The following is a 19216-nucleotide window of genomic DNA, read 5'->3' as shown; positions in this document are numbered from 1 at the left end:
AAGACACAAATATCTCAGGCTTCTGGTCCATGATTTTAGGTAGAGTAGACAAGACTTTTTTGGAGAGAAATGCAAAATGAAGAGAAAAGGACCTCATTAATTTTGACTTCTCCAATTTATTATTAACTGGAAAGTTCATAGCAAAGACTAACTTATAACCAACTTGTAGCAATAGGTTATATAACTCATCACTTAACTAAAGGAAATACAGCAAAACAGGAAATAAAATTAAATGTGTATATACATTTCTCTAGACAGAACTATCATTTGCATCATTTTGATGATTATTAATGCACAACTGATAAGAAGAAAAGAAGGAAAAGATAACCATATCGACTGTAATTTATTTTTTACTAAACTTTAGAAATTAATTACAGTGGTAAAAAGCTTGAAGTAATACAATTATTTTTCACAGTTAGAGAAAAATAAATGGGAGCTTTGTCTTTGAGGAAGTCCAATAAAGAGCTCTGTCTCTACTTCCATTGTTTGTCTTTCAGTGTCTTCCTTTTCCTTATGAACTGTTGTCATAAGCAGTGGTAGCACCTCACACTGAAAAACAAATTTAATATTAAATTTTCTTCGAGTAATATGTACTAGTAAATAAAAATGCAGTAATATAGAAGAAATTGACCCATTAATCAATCAACTATACCTCAATTCTATACTAATTGACATCAACAATAATAATCTATATGCATTTCATTCTTCAACATTAATTTTTGTATATCGTGGTTAGATTATATTGTTCGGATTTGTCAAAAATGTTGCCGTACTCATATCGAACACTCCAAAATTACGCTACTTTTGGAGGATTTGGCGTATACCAGACAACAGTTTTGAAGAATCCGAGCAATATAGCATACATATAATCTCAACAAAATCAAAATTTGTGGAGCTATCTTTAGCTGTCCATTTAGACATAAATTATTATTTTGAGTATTTACAAATACTGAACTTGAGTATCTTCAAATGTTAGAATGGACTTGACATGTAGGCAAATATTACGTGTAATATCTTACCCTTTTCTTCAAGTCTGCATTTTGCTTCATTAGGATTTTTTCCTGAGAGTATAAGAGAAACAGTGTACTTTATAAGGCAACTGGATTAACAGTTCTGAATTTTATTAATATTAAATATTTCTAAGGTATTTACCTCTTCCTTTAGGCGAGCAATCTGTTCCCTGAATAACAGGTTCTGAGACAAAACAAAAAAGAAATTAAGTTATATATATATAAATTCAGCAGTGTTAACATTCTTTTCAAGATTAACCTGTGATAGCAGATTACTACGTAATATTTTTTTCCAAGTTACAATTTCCTATGCCATATTGATAATTAGTGTATATCTCTTATAAGTAACCCGATTGTGTAAATATCTTTTAGAGTAAGAAAAAGATTATGCATCCAGCTGCAGCAGAAAAAAAAAAAGGAAAAGTTGAAAACGAGAGAGAGAGAGAGAGAACATATTATGCACACCTTTCTTGCCCTAATGCAGCTTAAACTTCGTTCCAACTGTTCTTCTACCTGTTGAAGTTCATCATAGGAGGAAGAATCTAAACCTTCTCCTAAAAGCTTTCTGCAATATATAATGCATAAAGAATTAGCAGAACCATTTGTTGGTTTTATTCTGCGGCTAAGTTGCGGGGACTCTTCAAAATTGCGGGGACTCTTCAAAATGCTGTCACACCCATGTCAAATCCTCCAGAAATACATTACTTTTGGAGGATCCTACATGCACCCGGCTATATTTTCAGAGAGTACGAGCAACATAGTTCCGCAGTGTCCATATTGTGCTACAGTACAGAAAACTAGGAGACAACCTTTTAGAATCTTCAAGAAACTCGAGCTTTCTCGTCATTGTTGCAACCTCCTCTTTCAAATGCTACGCAAAATACATGAGTATAAAAATACCAAGAGACTCAGCAAAGCAGCAGTAACGAAAAAGCATGCATGGAAATGAATTAAACAAGATGCTATCAACACACAGATTATAAGCAAGTTGATTATAATGAGTTATATATCTAAATTAAGGACTGTGTTCTTTTATATATGTTGGGTATGTGAACTAAGTTCCACATTGATCACTGAAAAATTTGGAAGCCTACATATAAGGTGTAGAGATCTTTTAATAGTGTGGGGCCTTTTGGAAAAACCGTACGGGCTTGGCCTAAAGCGGATAATGGTGTTTAGAGTATCATTGAAGTTGCTTATATTAGGGTGATTAATGACATGTATGATGGAGCTAAGACGCAGGTTAGGATAGTGGGGGCGACTCGGAGCATTTTCCGGTTGTTATGGGTTTACACCAAGGAACGACGCTCAGCCCATTCTTATTTGCCCTGGCGATGGACGCACTGACACACCATATCCAAGGGGAGGTGCCATGGTGTATGTTATTCGCCATTGATGTTATTCTGATCGATGAGACGCGAGGCGGTATTAACGAGAGGTTGGACGTTTGGAGACAGACCCTTGAGTCTAAAGGTTTCAAGTTGAGCAGGACTAAGACAGAATACGTGAAGTGCAAGTTCAACGGTGTTTCAGGAGAAGTGGACATGGACGTGAGGCTTGACTCTCAAGTCATTCCCAAGAAAGGGAGCTTCAAGTACCTGGGGTCGTTTATCTAGGAGGATGGGGAGATTGATGAGGATGTTACGCGCCGTATAGGTGGGATGGATGAAATGGGGGCTGGCGTCTGGTGTCTTGTGCGATAGGAAGGTGCCCTCGGAACTTAATGGTAAGTTCTATAGAGCGGAGGTCAGACCGGCCATGATCTATGGTGTTGAGTATTGGCCAGTCAAGAATTCTCATATCCAGAAGATGAAAGTTGCAGAAATAAGGATGTTGAGATTGATGTGCAGACACACTAGGCTGGATAATAGTAGGGATGAAAATATCTGGGTGAAGGTGGGCATGGCACCCATAGAAGACAAGATGTGGGCAGCTAGGCTTAGAAGGTTCGGGCACGTGCGAAGGAGAAGCATAGATACCCTGGTTAGGAGGTGTGAACAGCTGGCCTGACGAGTGTGAGAAACGTAAAGGGCAGAATATTGGGGAGAGGTGATTAGGCAGGACCAGGCGCGTCTTCAGATTTCCGAGGACATGGCCCTTGATAGGAAGTTGTGGAGAGCGAACATTAAGGTTGTAGGTTAGGAAGTAGGAGGCTAGCATGGGTTTTGTCTTAGGCTGCTAGTGACTTCAATTGTGTCCATATTACTTCAATAGGGCTACAGGTTTGGTCGTAGGAGGCTAGTCCATTAGTGTATTGTCTTAGGATGCTAGTGGCTCTTGTTGTATCCATATTACTCCATTGTGTCTGTAGTACTGTGTCATATTATTATTGCTTTTCTTTCTATTTTCTGGTTATTATGTTGATGATGTTATCTTTCTTTCTTTCTTGCTCCCTCTGATATACCTGCGCCAGTGTCTCTTCCCATCTTTTTTAGCTGAGGGTCTATCGGAAACGGTCCCTCTACTCCTTCGAAGTAGGAGTAAGGTCTGCATACACATTACCCTCCCCAGACCCCACTTGTCGGATTTCACTGGATTGTTGTTGTTGTTGTTAAGAGTATCATTTGGTCGTTTTAGCCCAACAACTGGAATCAAAGCCCAGGTTCAGCGTGATAAGTATAATAATGATAGAGTGATAGTAGAGGGCTCGTTTTGCTTACCCTTACGAGGTTGGAGATGCGCACACAAAAAGAAGCTAGTAGCTGACTTCAGTTGCCATAAATACTCTAACGATGTGGATGACACACAATAAATTTCAGAAATTGACCCGTGGATTGTGGTAATGGCTACGTGAAACTAGTTCGAGGAGAAAACTCATGGATTGTGATAGTGGACCACGTGGAACTTAGTTCGAGGGGAAGATTGAAAGACAAAACACGTAAAATAAGCAACATAAAGCACATCAATTACACCAACGTAATAACAAATGCAATATTTATCCTGATGCTATATAAATTTTTCTATGCAAGATAGTAGTTCTTAAATATTAACTACTGTTAGTTTTGTGAGACGAAGTGAAGAAATAAATCAGAGAAATAATTTTGAACAGATAGTATAACTTAAGCAGTTGAATTCTTCGCATGCTTTTGTTGATTTTTTGTCACGAGAAATCCTAGTTGTTTTGTCTTGCGTTTCACCAAAATCCTCTTAAATTCTTCTTAGAAAGCACCTTTCTTGAATGGCTTCTTCAACATGATACATGAATTTCAGCAATGCATTTAATCTTTCGTGGAAACTACTTGAGCTTGGGTGTTAAAACTTTATCATGCTTGAAGACAATAGTTGATCAAAATATCATGAAGCTTTTTCAACATTATTTTCCTCTTTTTCAGATTCTTCTTCAGCTACTACTAGGAACGGAGCTAGAAGTTGGCATACGAGTTTGATCAAATTCAGTAACTTTAGTCCAAATCTTGTATTTGTATTAAAAAACTTGTTGGGTTAAAACGGCCTAAAAGACACTCTTAATTTTGTGTGATATTGTCCGTTTCTGGCCAAGCCGACACAGTTTTCCCCAAAAAGACTTTAAACCATTAAGAGATCCCTACACTTTATATGTAGGCTCCAAATCATTTTAGCGAGTAATGTGGGACTCTGTTCACACACCAACAATCTCTCTCCCTCGAACTAAATTTCATGTGACACGTCACCACGATCCATAGGTCAATTTTAGAGATTCCCCGTGTGAAATCCACATCATTAGAGTATTTATAATTCGGGGGGCACTTGAGTCAGCCGCCGGCGCAAGCGAAACCCGCAACTAGATTCTTCTTATGTGCGTGTCTCCAAGCTCCTAAGGGGAGGTAAACCGAACCTACACCATCACTCTACCATTGTCACACACGTCCCATCGAACTTGGGCTCTAATACAAGTTGTTAGGCCAAAACAGCCCAAAGATACTCTTAATATGGTGTGATATTGTATGTTTTGGGTCAAGTGTGTGCGGTGTTCCCCAAAAGGTTTCATATCATTAAAAGATCTCTATATCTTATATGTAGGGTCCCGATCTTTTCATGTACCAATGTGGGACTTTGTTCGCACATTACCCCAACAAAATTTACTACATATATATAAAAAATAAAGTCAGAACCATATTAACATAATGTCATTGTCCTAGAAATTAGAATAGTATAAATTAAAGTTCAGATCCTAGCTCAGCATACTTGTCTTTCAACCTTATTTTGCGCCAAATTCCAATGAGCTTCTTCGTCGAACAACACATCTTTATTTATGATAATTGTCTTCTTCTTCTAATTATACAAACTATATAGTATACATAGCCTTTTAACTTTCAAGAAATAGCCAACAAAAAATACATTTCTCGCTTCTCTTACTCCAAGTTGCAATATATATTGTTTCAACAGCAACTGCATTTCGTTTTCTTGTTCTTTACTCTTGACTTGCATACTAATTGCACTTATATAAACACGAGGGAAAACCTTATAGTTCCCTAAGATACTCTGGACTCTTGTAGAAAATGTTAAAATAATAGTCTAGATATATGCATGCTAATTTCTATCCATCATTTGGAAATCCCAAGACTACTTTTAATTAATAAAAAATACAACACATCAAATTTAACAACTATGTAAAACCTAATCCTTCCTCAGATACAACTAAAAGCTAGTCATGATATACACATGCAATGAGACAAGGAGGGTCATGAAAATGCATGCTGTTGAGACAACATGTAAGCTGGTAACGCCAACTTATATTAATTAGTTTACGTAAAACATTTTGATTAGATGACGTATTTGTGTCCTAGCAAAATGCAAAAATGAAAAAAGGAACAGAATACAAAAATGAAAAAGGATATATGCTAACCTCAGTAGTTTGTATATCAGCTATCTTTGGTCTGTTAAGTCCAAGATACTTGTCATTCTTCTGATATCGTTCTATGGTCTTGTTAGTACTAAAATGAAAAAACGGAATAGGATAAGAATGTGAAAGTCTCCACCATGTGACCTTAATATAAGTAAGACAAAATGAGATTGTATAGTAATAAGTTGTACAAACTGGATTTACACTTCCATCATGTTGGATAACGCCAACAGCCTGCTTATGGCAAGGCCCACGAGGGGACTGGGGGTGGCTCCAGTCAAAGTCATGGTCGAACGTGGTGCTTGTTTGGTGGGCTTCGTTAACAAAAAAAGGTTGTGCGTCTGCTATCACCTACTCCTTTCGTTTCAATATAGATGAGGTAGTTTGACTCGGCACGGAGTTCAAGAAAAGAAAAAAAGATTTTTGAAACATGTGCTCTTAAAGAGTAAAAGCTTCATAGGGCCATGACATTTGTGTGGTTATAAAAGCTTCTCAATAAGAATAAAATGAAGAGTTTAAAGTTGGATTATTTCAAATTGTAGAAATGTGTCATCTTTTTGGAACGGGCTAATAAGAAAAGTGTGCCATCTAAATTGAAACAGTGGGACTATAACTTTTGGCATGATGGTAAGCATTTGATCCTTACAAGTAGTATCAGAGCTAAGGGCATGGGTTCGATTTTCAAGAGCAACGTACTGCATGAGGCAAGTGTTGGGAGGGGAATTATTGGGTAGCGCTAACATCTTGTCTATGGCAAGGCCCATGAGGGGGTAGGGGTGGCCCGGGTCAGAGGCATGGTTGAATATATGACGCTTGTTTGGTGGGCTTAGTTAAGAAATAAAGTTGCGTCTTTACTATCAGCTATAGCTTTTGGCATGATGATAAGCGCTTGATCCTAACACATTACGACATGGTCATTACGTTTCATTTAATTTATTTTTCTTTACGCACTATCTCGAGAAGAATCATGCAATTTTTCGGATTTTGCAAATAAAAGTTAAAATCTATATGGTCTCCACAAGTAAGTTTTTCCATCTGCACAAAATTACCACCCTCCAAAGCAGTAAGCCATATGTAATATCTAGAATACTTACTTATAAGGTGAATAATTTCAACTCCAAAGTGAAGATAAGAAATATATATATATATATATATATATATATATATATATATATATATATATATATATATATATATATGTTTGTGTGTGTGTAAAAGGTAATTCATCCTTCTCTAAGTTTGTCCAACATTGGTTGAGGAAAATTCCAATTGTTTCATCAAAATTGATTGTTGTCTTTTTATATGGTCTTGAGCAATTCTGAGTCAACTTTTGGGGTTTGATTTAGGCCGAAATTTTATTCTCTTAAAATGATCTCATAGCAGTTAGCACAAACTCATCCCCATTAATTTATTCAATGTTGGACGCCTATATTATGTTATCCATGCTGCAAAAATCCAGGTCTGAGAGGTGTTAGATTGTCTCATATTGATTGAGCTACTCCAATAATCGCTTCGAATTGAATGCTTAGATTCTTTACAATAGTTTAGACAAATTTGTCTCAATGATAAATATTTTGTGTTGTAGATAAAAAGATAATTCTTTTATAAGGCTTCTCCCTCCAAAAGAGCAAATGAAAATCATAAAGGAGAATCTTCAAGATATACAGTCCAAAAATTATACCACTATTGAACATTTTTTCAGAATTGATTAGTAGTGTTTCAATTCATAGTCTGTATTAAGAGACTCTGATGTTAAATGGATCCAAATCTTGTTTCAATATCAAGTCTTTACTAAGTGAAGAGAAATGCGTACCGTTTGGATGGAAATTAATTATAGAAGATAGGAAAAGAGAGACTTAGAGACAAGGAAAAAGTTAGTTGAGACACGGGATAATAGGGCAAGCAGCGTCAGTACTTTTTGCTAACTTGATTCAATACTAAGTAAACTCCTCATCGCGTTATAAGTAGAAAATTCAACTACAAAGGATAAAGAGAAAACGTTTGATATCCATTTGTGGTTTAAAAACTCCATAAATTCAATATACATGCATAACTTATATAGAAATTTATATAGTATATTTTTATATGAGATATATGTGCAACAAGAATACGTATATTGGTAATGTATCTCGACTTGACATTGTGATCTCGACATCACAATTCATGAATCATTATAATCATTGTATAACTAGCTAGCATAATAGTTCATGGTATAATAAATCTTGTATAACTAGTCTGTAAACCAAACAAATTATTCTTTAGTACTACATATACTAATTATTAAGAATTTTTCTTAGGATGAACTTGTTGAACAATACACATAAATGAAGATCTCTAAGACCTTGGAGCATCATAAAGATTGATTATTAAGAAAATGAATAATTTGAGTCATAAAATTCTAGAAATTAAAGCAATCAAGAGAAAAACTGCTTTATACATAGTCTATGCACTTGATATATATACAGTCAGACCTCTGTATAATAGCATCCCTATATAACAACACTTCACTATAAAAGTCAAGCTTTTCCGGAACCAATTTTCATGTTATGTTATAACATATGTCTATATAACAGCACTTCGCTATAACATCCAAAAATATTCGGAACAAATGAGATTGTTATAGAAAGATTTGACCGTAATTGATCGTCTGATATCACTAAGCAAAGATTGAGGAATCAAATGATGAAAAAGTCAGACCTATATGGAATAAAAGAAGCAAATATGAATGCATTATATTTTCGTACACCCAAAAATATTACTGAAGAGTTGGTCAGTAAGAATAGTATTTTGGGTCTAAGTACTCAGGCAAAAGTGGGTGGGGTATTGGGACTGACGATTGTAAGTACAACTTCATTTCAAGTTTAACCTCATTTTATTGTAAAAAATAAAAAGGCCACCGGCCAGTACTTCTCCCAAGTACTATAACATTTAGTCACAACATACATCAAAAGTTTGTTTTCTTGTTTGCTGAATTACTCCTTGTATTATACACATAATCATCTATAATTTGTACAAGATTCAGCTTTATCAAGATTATACCAATTCTAAATAATTGTTGGATGTACGGATTACTTAAAATCATTCAAAGAGTTAAAGATTGTATTGGCAATACTAACGCTTTCTAATTCTTGTTCACTGTGAGTGTTTTTCTCTTTTCTTGGTATAAAACTAAGGACAGAGAATACAACAACAACAAATGTAGCATAATCCCGGCCCACAAAGTAGGGTCTTGTATAGAGTGTACGCAGACCATACTCCTACCTTGTGAAGGTAAAGTGGATGTTTACGATAGACCCGAGAATATGGAGAATCAAGAACTTAATAACAAAACAAATAGGCAGAAAAACAAGGGACCCTTTTAGACAGATAAAGCAGGTAATCATTGTACTTGCTACTTTGTTACATTTAATGTAATTGTAATGGATAAATCCTAAAGAGTAAAGAGCTACTATATTATAAGTTGTTTAAAAATAAAGATTCTAGCTATATATATACACATACAATTATGATAAAATTGTAGTGAAAAAAACAAGAAAATGAAGATATAATTAATGTGTACCTGGAACTTGAGAATTCATAAAGCTTTCCTTTTGGAGAGAAAACAATAAGGGCAACTTCTGCATCACATAGAACTGAAAGCTCAAATGCTTTCTTAAGAAGTCCACTTCTTCTTTTTGAGAAGGTAACTTGCCTACTTGTTGCATTTTCAATTCTTTTCATCTCAGTTTTTCCTCTAACCATCTTTTTTTCTTACTTTTACTAATTACTTCTTCTTCTCAGAAAAAATGGCAGATATTGTAGAGGGTCTCAATTACTTTCAGATTAAGATACAAAATAATATTCAAGAAATCCTAGCATATATATCCATGACAAGTTTCTATAAAAAGAAAGTTCTTTTTTTTTTTTTTGGAGAAGATAAGAATTGATTTATACAATAGGAAGAAAACAAGACAAAAACCTATTGATGGGTGTCTCAGATCTGAAAGATGGAAGAAGAAAAAAAAAGAAACTTTTTATAAATAAGACTGAAATGGAAAGGATCTGAAACCCTAATTAAGAAGACAAAGATGAGGACATATTTTTTCTGTTTTTTCTATTTTTATCTTATGCCTTTTTGAGTTCACAACCACCAGAGAGAGGATATAAATAGAGAAATGATTAAGGAAAGACTTGTAAGAACCAAAACCTCATCTCTTTTCTTCTTTTAGTAAACTTGTAAGAAGCACTAAATTAGACAAACAGATGCCCCCCCAAAAAAAAAAAAGAAATATTAACTTTAGTGTAGTACATATATGGTAGTCTAAGGCAAACAAGTGGGGGAATTATTAATTTCGTATTTTTAATAGACAACAGTATAGGGTATTATCACTCTTAGTCCGCGCCAGAAATTATTTATATTCAGTAGCCGGAAAAGATATAAAATTTGTATAATTTTTGAATATAACATACAATATATATATATATATATATATATATATATATATATATATATATATATATATATATACACACACACACACACATTTTTCAAAAATTTCCTTCTTCGCAATGCTCTCGACGCACGTTAGCTAAACGTACGCCGCCTGTGTAGCCATGGCGAAAGGGAGAGGCAGAGGACGAGGTTGACCTCGAAAATACCCGTTAACTACTCTTGTAAGCTCGATGGTAACTGAAAATCGGCCATTGATGGAGAAAGCAGCACCAGAAGCAACTCTCTCTCTCTCTCTCTCTCTCTCTCTCTCTCTCTCTCTCTCTCTATATATATATATATATATATATATATATATATATATATATATATACATATACATACACATTTTTCAAAAATTTCCTTCTTCACAATGCTCTCGACGCACGTTAGCTAAACGTACGCCGCCTGTGTAGCCATGGCGAAAGGGAGAGGCAGAGGACGAGGTTGACCTCGAAAATACCCGTTAACTACTCTTGTAAGCTCGGTGGTAACTGAAAATCGGCCATTGATGGAGAAAGCAGCACCAGAAGCAACTCCACCTTCATCAACTCAAACTGCAGATCCAGCTAAGGGAGGTGTTGCATGTGAATCTGGTTCTACTCTGAGCCATCCTAACATCTCTAAGAGACTAGATCTAACTTTTCCTGTGTCAATTAGTCATGTAGCAGCTACTTCGACAGTGCAAGTCAATGGAACAGTAAATGTGATCAATCCAGCTCAAAGTCAAGTAAACTCCCTAGGCTCGTCGGAGAAATCAACAGAGGCAGAGGTGGTGATAGCAAGTGAAACTACACCTAAAGCTCCATGGACAACCTTGTTCCAGAAGAATCGATTTGCTACGAATGGTATGTCACTATCCTATATTCCACTGCAAATTGTTGATGGTCAGTCTATGGTTCAATTAGACAAATCAGAGGTAGAAGAGGAAGAGAACAAATGAGGTGTGCATTGACTGCATATATTTTAGGTGATGGATGATAAGTGGGGATTTTAACCTATTAATTGCTCTCTTTTGCTTGCGTTTTGGGCTTAAAATGTGTGAAGGTATTCCAGAAAACTAATGTAATATGCTTGCTTGCAGGAACTGATCAAAATGAGCCAAAAGAGGCATAGTCAGCACACAAAGGAGTCAAATCTGGAACAAAAACAAAGACTGGGCCAGGAGACGCGGAATCCACAACGCGGCCGTGATCACAAATACACGGTCCGCGAAGTGAAGAATCAGAGAGTGCACTTTAAGGCCAACTATTGAGCGAGGTCCGCGCCAGAAATGTGTGGCCGCGAAAGTCCACCGCGGCTGCGGTTGGAATTATGCGGACCGTGGTGGATGAGATTCACAGGAGTAACATTTCAAGCAAAAATAATGAGTGCGGTCCGCGGTGGAATTACGCGGTCGCAAAAATCCACTACGCGGCCGCGATGGAAAGTATGCGGCCCGCGAAACAAATCTCAGCCCAAATCCAGACTATGTAAACACGGACCGCGGTCAGTATTACGCGGCCGCAAAAGCAAGAGTGCGGTCACGGTAAGAATTACGCGGCCGCGAAACCTCCGCAGGGGCATTTTTCACAACTAAAAAATCAGGTTTTAGCGACAGACAAATTCTGTAGCTAAATAGAAAAATCCGCCGCTAATCCAATTTAGCGACGGATTTGCAACGGATTATCAAGAAATTCTGCCAGCTACGAGCATTTTAGCGACAGTTTAGCGACGACGTTCGTAGCTAATTCCAGTTTTTTTGTAGTGTTTGTCCGGAAATTTCATCTTAGTATAAATAGATCTTTTTCACATTTTTAGGTTAAGTTTTGTTTTTGCTGAGCACGTGAGACGGCTGGATATTCTATTTGGGCAATTTTGTATTAGATTCATCTTATGACATTAGCTTTTCATTTTTTAACCTAGTATTATGGATTTTATCTTTATTTCATCTTTGATTTCTGCTATTTCCATGAGTAGCTAAACCTATAGCTAGGGTTGTAACCCAATCCTAGTATGGGTATTTGATGGGTCTTGAATTTTAGGGCTTGAATGTGTTTGGGTTAGTAGTATTTCGCCTTGTTCTTGCTAGAACTATGGAATTAGTGATTGCAAGCACTGATTCATGCCTTTATGACTTAGTCTCTACTTGAGAAAGAGGGACTAAGTCTAAAAAAACTAGGCTAACAAGGAATTGGGGTGAACTCAAGAAATTGATAGCCCCAATTAAAGGGTTAAACCTAGAGATAGTAATACCCGACTTGAGCTAACATCACTTGTATTGCATGAATACCCATCAATTGGGCAAAATCACTCAAACTACCGAGAGGTATAGAGTGAGTACCCGGGTGTGATAGTTACACTACGACCCCAATTAATCACATGATTGCCATAGATTCTTGCTACCTATTAGATATCCACCTAGGTGGAAGTCACTACCCTAGTCCCTTTAAACCCTTGAAAATCAAAATCAAAAATATTGTACTTAGTTTTAACTATTGCATACTATAAAATAGAAGTAAAAGTAGAAAATAAACCAACCATGTGTGAAAGTGTAATTAAGAGCAAAACCCACATCTAGACTCGGATATAAATCTAACTCCAAACAATTAACTCCCTGTGGATTCGATCCCGACCTTGTTGGGTAAAACTGCATCGACCATCCTCGCTACTCAAAGTAGTGTAGGCTTGGACCCGATCAATTTTTGGCGCCGTTGCCGGGAAGTTAGACGATTTTAGCTATATATCTGAGCATTTGTGTGTTTTGTTTTTCTTTCCTTCCGTTTTTCTAATTTGTGTGTGAACTTTTAGGTACCAAATGGCTATTAACAACGAAGCTCTCGAAAATTTTCCATTGGGGGAGGAAGTAGATGATGATCACGTGGATGAGATTCAATCCAAACCTCAAGCACATAGAGAGGCCGACCGCCTCATGATAATATTCCAAACCCTCCCCCAGCTCCTCTAAGGGCAGTACACCGGGTGTTGCCAAACGAAGGCTATGCAAGTGCAGTAGTCCCACCCTGGATTAGGGCGGGCAACTTTCAAATAACCAATGTCATGCTTACACTCTTGGAACAGAGGGGTTTCTTCACCGGAGCTCCATACCAAAACGCCTACAAGCATCTCAAAGGTTTTGTTGATACGTGTTGGGGGAACAAGCAAACTAATGTATCTGAAGACGCATTGAGGTTGAGGCTTTTCCCACTTTCTCTAAGGGAGAAGGATTTGGACTGGCTAGAAAGGTTACTCAACCATTCCATCACCACTTGGGATGAGTTGGCCGAGAAGTTCATCGCAAAATTCTTTTCTCCGGGACATATGGCGACGCTAAGAGATTAGATCCTTGCTTTTAAACAAGAGCCAAATGAACCGCTTCATAAAATTTGGGAAAGGTATTGGATGATGGTTAAAGAATGTCCGAATAATGATATGACCGAAGCCATGATCCAACAGACATTCTACTGTGGCATCAACACTATAAACCAATGCATAGATAACCAACTCGCCGGGGGAAACTTCATGAATACGCCATATGCTGAAGCGTGTGAAATACTTGATGAGATGGCGGATACTTCTTCGATGTGCAAAGTAGAGCTAATGTGCCACAAGGTGATCCCAATGTCATTCACCTATACAAGGAGCTCCATGACCACAGCCAAGCAATAGCCGAATTGACTACTACCATGAACCAATTGGCCAAAGCTCTATTGTAACAAGTTCAAGGGCCAAAACAAGTGAATGCCATGGAAGGGGTGAATATGATGGTAAACAAGATGAGGCAACGAGGTCAACAAGTTCAAAGCAATCCGGATCAATTTGAGCAAAATGGTAGTGGTTACAATCAAGATGATGTATATGATGATCAAAGTGAAGAGGTTTAATATGTGAACAATTACCAAGGTCAACGGGGCAATGCTCTGAATCAACAACAGTGGAGATCACAAGGAAATTGGGGAAGTCAAAGTCAACAAGGAAATTGGAATAGTGGCAACAACAACAACCAAAACAATTGGGGGAACAACAATCCAAATTGGGGTAACCAAGGAAACCAAGGCAATTGGGGTGGCAACAATAATAGTAATTGGGGAGGCAATAACAATTAAGGGGGTTGGAACAACAACAATCAAGGGAATCGGGGGTCGGGCTTTCAAAGGCCCCCGATGTATCAACAACCAAACAACCTGCCTCCATTTCCGTCACAATGTAACGACCCGGCCAGTCGTTTTAAGAATTAACGCCCTGATCCCCCATTAACTGCATTCCCCGTATTTGTTTCTGCTATTGTGAGTTGCCGGGAGGATTTATTTGGAGTTTCGTAGAGTTTTGGGACACTTAGTCCCTAAATGAGAGCCTAAGTTTTAGAATTTGAACCGTAATTGGAACAATGTGAAGACGACATCAGAATGGAATTATGTTGGTTCTGTTAGCTCCGTTGGGTAATTTCGGGTTTAGGAGCGTGTTCGGATTGTGTTTTGGAGGTCCGTAGCTTAATTAGGCTTGAAATGCCGAAAGTTGAATTTTTGAAGTTTCCGGTTCGATAGTAAGATTTTGATATCGGGGTCGGAATGGAATTACGGAATTTGGAGTAGCTCCGTAGTGTTGAATGTGACGTGCTTGCAAAATTTCAGGTCATTCGGACGAGGTTTAATAGACTTTTGATCGAAAGCGTAATTCGAGAGTTTTTGAAGTTCTTAGGCTTGAATCCGATGTTAATTCGATGTTTCGATGTTGTTTTAGGTGTTTTAAGGATTGGTATAGGTTTGGATAGTGGTATTTGACTTGTTCGTGCTTTTGGTTGAGGTCCTAGGGGCCTAGGGATGATTTCGGATGGTTAACAGAAAGGTTGGGAAGTTTGGAGTTGGGAAATTGCAGCTGAAGCTGCTGAGTCTGCTGTCATAACCGCACCTGCGGCTTGGGGACCGTAGGTGCGGCACCGCAGAAGCGGCTGAGAGACCACAGATGCGGCCATGTGAGGGAAGGCCAGTTTTCGCATGTGCGGTAGTTTGAGCGCACCTGCGTGAGCGCAGGTGCGGTAGAAGAAGCACAGGTGCGGCCCAAGGGAATTAATGAAATCTCACAGATGCGCACCTTGGACCGCAGGTGTGGGTCCGCAGGTGCATGGAAGTGTCCGCAGGTGCGGAAGTCCTGGGCCAGAACATATATAAAGGTTCAGTCGCGATTTTTGCCCATTCTTTCACTATTTTCATCTGGATTTTGAGCTTTTGGGAGGTTTTTGAGAGAGGATTCAAGGCGGACAAAACGCTATAAAAAATCACCATACGAAACTATTGGAAATATTAAAATATCAATTCCAGAGTCGTCTACACAAAAAGTNGGGGGTTAGGGCTTGGTTAATTGGAGAGCTTTGAGTGGTGATTTGAGGGACCATTTGAGGTCCGATTTTGGTACTTTTGGTATGACTAAACTCGTGAGAGTATGAGGATTCTAAAAATATAAATTTTACCCAATTCCGAGACATGGGCCCGGAGGGCATTTTGGTCATTTTACCTAATTTTGCGTATTAGCTTAGAATTTATTTGTAGAATCAGTTACTTGAAGTGTTATTTACATTATGCAATTGAATTGAATAGATTTAGGCCATTTGGAGTCGAGTACTCGTGGCAAGAACGTGGTTTCGGGTTGATTTTGAGCTGGTTCGAGGTAAATGGCTTGTCTAACCTTGTGTGGGGGAAAATCCCCTTAGGATTTGGTATTGTTGATATTTGAAATGCCTTGTACGTGAGGTGACGAGTGCGTACTTGTGCTAATTGTTGAAAATCCGGTTTTTGTTGAGTAACTCTAATTGTGTTTCCTTTCCTGTTTATACTATTTGCAATTTAAGCCTGCTGTTAGCTTAGGGAAGCATGTCTAATTGTCTTAATTGCCTTATTTGCTCAAACTGCCTTATTTGGATTATATGTGGCATGCTAGGTTAGAAATACATGCTTTTACCTTGGTATGAAATTAGAACTGAATTGAGTATTCTTCGTGTTGCTGCTGTGTGTCTACTTTGGGACTACGGGACGGTATCCCGGGAGATCCCCCCCCCCCCTGCTTATTTACTTTTGGACTACGGATTCGTATTCCGGGAGATCCCGTGCACCTGTATTGATTCGGACTGTGGTGCGGGATACCGGGAGATCCCCAGCACGTATATTGAGGATACTAAGAGATCCTTGGGATACCGAGAGATCCCCAGCATATATATTGAGGATACTAATAGATCCTCGGGATACTGAGAGATCCCCAGTACACATATTGAGGATACTAAGAGATCCTCGGGATACTGAGAGATCCCCAGTACACATATTGAGAATACTAAGAGATCCTCGGGATACTGAGAGATCCCCGGTTGTTATCTTTGCGTTGAGATGCATTTATTTCTGTGATTATTTTGTCTCTGTTAAAGTTGTTGTTGTTCTTCTATCCTGTGTTACCTTTTTTTTTTACTGTTGCACTTAAGTATATTGTCTTATTCTACATTGTTATATCTTGTATTTCCTTTAACCTCAGTAGGGCCTTGACCTTCCTCGTCACTACCCGACCGAGGTTAGGCTTGTCACTTACTGAGTACCGCTGTGGTGTACTCATGCCCTTCCTACGCATGTTTTTCATGTGCAGATCCAGGTACTTCCACTCAGTCTTATCACCCTCGAGGCGAGGCGCTTTTGTAGAGACTTCGAGGTATATCTGCCGCGTCCGCAGACCGAGGAGTCCCTTTCTATTCTCTGTACTAGTTTAGCCCTTCTGTATTTCCCTTGTTGGTAGACATTTCTGGAGTTAGAGCTTTTTATGTATCTCTTAGCTTGTGATTCATGGGATTCTGGGTTTTGGGAATATTTCAGTTTTTGAGATATTGTACTGTTATATGCCAGATAACATCTTAAACACTGTTTAACTTTATTATCTCGGTTTTTAATTACTTTCTTTCCGCAATTGTTTCTTTTTCCACATTTGTTAGGCTTTCCTAGTCGAAGAGACTAGGTGCCGTCATGATAGTTCACGGAGGGCGAACTGGGGTCGTGACAAGTTGGTATCAGAGCTCTAGGTTCATAGGAGTCATGAATCACAAGCTGGTTTATTAGAGTCTCGCGGATCGGTACGGAGACGTCTGTACTTATCTACGAGAGGTTGTGTAACTGTTAGGAAAGTTCCACTTCATTTGATTTCCTTGTCGTGCGAGATTTTGATATCACAATTCTAAACCTCTGTCTTCTATTCTCTCACAGATGATGAGGACATGTGCTACCCGAGATGATTAGGCACCCGCGCCCCCTACTGAAGCCTTCAGAGGCCGGGGTCGAGGTAGAGGCCGAGGACGCGCCTGTGGTGCAGCCAGAGCACCCGCACGAGCTGCCACCAGTAGTTCCAGCCGGAGTCTAGACACCTGATACGTCTACTACTACTACTCCAGCACTCCAGGAGACTCTGGCGGAGTTTATGACTATGTACACTACTCTAGCTCAGGCAGGGTTGCTTCCCCTTGCTGCAGCTACATCCCAGGCTGGGGGAGGAGCATAGACTCCCGCCGCCCGCACTCCTGAGCAGCGAGTGCATGTTGATCAGGTCCCAGAGATTATTCTTGTACAGCCGGTAGACTCAGCTCAGCCCGAGGAGAGGGCAGTAGTTTCAGAGGAGGAGCAGAAGAGGCTTGAGAGGTTCAAGAAGTATCAGCCTCCTACATTCAGTGGACTAGCCTCAGATGATGCTCTTGGATTTCTAGAGGAGTGCTACCGTATCCTCCGTACCATGGGTATATCAGGATCGAGCGGGGTTTCCTTCACTACCTTCCAGCTTCGAGGTGCCGCCTATCAGTGGTGGCGTGCTTATGAGTTAGACAGTCCGGATAAGGCAGCTTCCCTGACTTGGGCTCAGTTTTCAGATATGTTCATGAGAGAGTATGTTCCCCAGAGTCTCAGGGATCCTTGGTGCGCAGAGTTTGAGCATTTGCGCCAGTGTACTATGACTGTCTCGGAGGATGCTCTCCGTTTCACCAACTTGGCTAGACATGCCCCAGCTTTGGTTTCTACTGTTCGCGAGAAGGTTCGCCGGTTTATTGAGGGGCTTATTCCCAGCATCAGGTCTAGCATGGCTCGTGAGTTGGAGATAGATATTTCTTATCAGCAGGTGGTGAGCATTGCTAGGAGGATTGAGGGTATGCATGCTAGGGATAGAGAGGAGAGGGAGGCTAAGAGGTCTCGAGAGTCGGGCCATTACTCTGGTGCCCGTGCCCCAGCTTCAGCTCGTCATGGTAGGGGTTATATGAGTCGCCCTGTTCATTCAGCTCTTCCAGCAGCCAGTGGTATTCCAGCTCCTCCTAGACCTCAGGAGCCTTATTATGCCCCACCAGTATCCAGTGTGCCTCCTGCACGGGGTACTCCCAGTGGTCAGTCCACCAGACCTGGCCCGAGCCAGTCACAGCTGCCACGTCCTCCCAGAGCTTGTTTTGAGTGTGGTGACACACGCCATGTGGTGAGGGATTGCCCTAGACTTGGGAGGGCTGCACCTCCACAGACTTCTCAGCCACAGCGTGCCCCGCAGAGTTCTCAGGCTATGATCACAGCACCAGTTGCTACCCCACCTGCTCAGCCAGCTAGAGGTGGAGGTCGGGGAGGTAAAGGTCGCCCTCGAGGGGGAGGCCAGGCCAGATACTATGCCCTTCCTGCTCGTACTGAGGTTGTCGCCTCCAATTCTATCATCGCAGGTACTATCCTGGTCTGTCATAGAGATGCATCAGTTCTATTCGATCCAGGCTCCACTTATTCTTATGTGTCCTCTTATTTTGCCCCGTATTTGGGTGTATCTCGGGATTCTTTGAGTTCTCCTGTTTATGTTTCTACTCCTGTTGGGGATTCTCTTGTTGTGGACCGTGTTTATCAGTCGTGTTTGATTGCTCTTAGTGGTTTTAAGACCAGAGCCGATTTGTTATTGCTC

General features: G+C 39.5%; 1 protein-coding gene across 1 annotated transcript; it reads right to left on the bottom strand.

The window, feature by feature from the left end:
- On the bottom strand, nt 219-10050 carry LOC109235556 (agamous-like MADS-box protein AGL19). Its single transcript, XM_019401753.1, has 7 exons — nt 9392-10050; nt 5836-5923; nt 1820-1881; nt 1476-1575; nt 1153-1194; nt 1020-1061; nt 219-549 (listed from the first exon to the last, which is right to left on the bottom strand). Exons 1-7 carry the CDS (start codon nt 9571-9573, stop codon nt 403-405), a joined length of 663 nt encoding a protein of 220 aa, XP_019257298.1. The 5' UTR covers nt 9574-10050; the 3' UTR covers nt 219-402.

This window comes from Nicotiana attenuata, chromosome 1 (assembly GCF_001879085.1).
Source record: "Nicotiana attenuata strain UT chromosome 1, NIATTr2, whole genome shotgun sequence".
Lineage (NCBI taxonomy): Eukaryota > Viridiplantae > Streptophyta > Magnoliopsida > Solanales > Solanaceae > Nicotiana > Nicotiana attenuata.
This window is presented reverse-complemented; position numbering and strand designations above follow the sequence as displayed.

What these genes read in the sequence shown, in the direction of transcription:
- LOC109235556 (XM_019401753.1), bottom strand. Translation starts at nt 9,573, where the DNA reads ATGGTTAGAGGAAAAACTGAGATGAAAAGAATTGAAAATGCAACAAGT. An exon ending in TATGAATTCTCAAGTTCCAG is followed by an intron (nt 5,924 to 9,391) that starts GTACACATTAAT and finishes TTTTCATTTTAG; the next exon opens with TACTAACAAGACCATAGAAC. An exon ending in GCTGCATTAGGGCAAGAAAG is followed by an intron (nt 1,195 to 1,475) that starts GTGTGCATAATA and finishes GTTTTGTCTCAG; the next exon opens with AACCTGTTATTCAGGGAACA.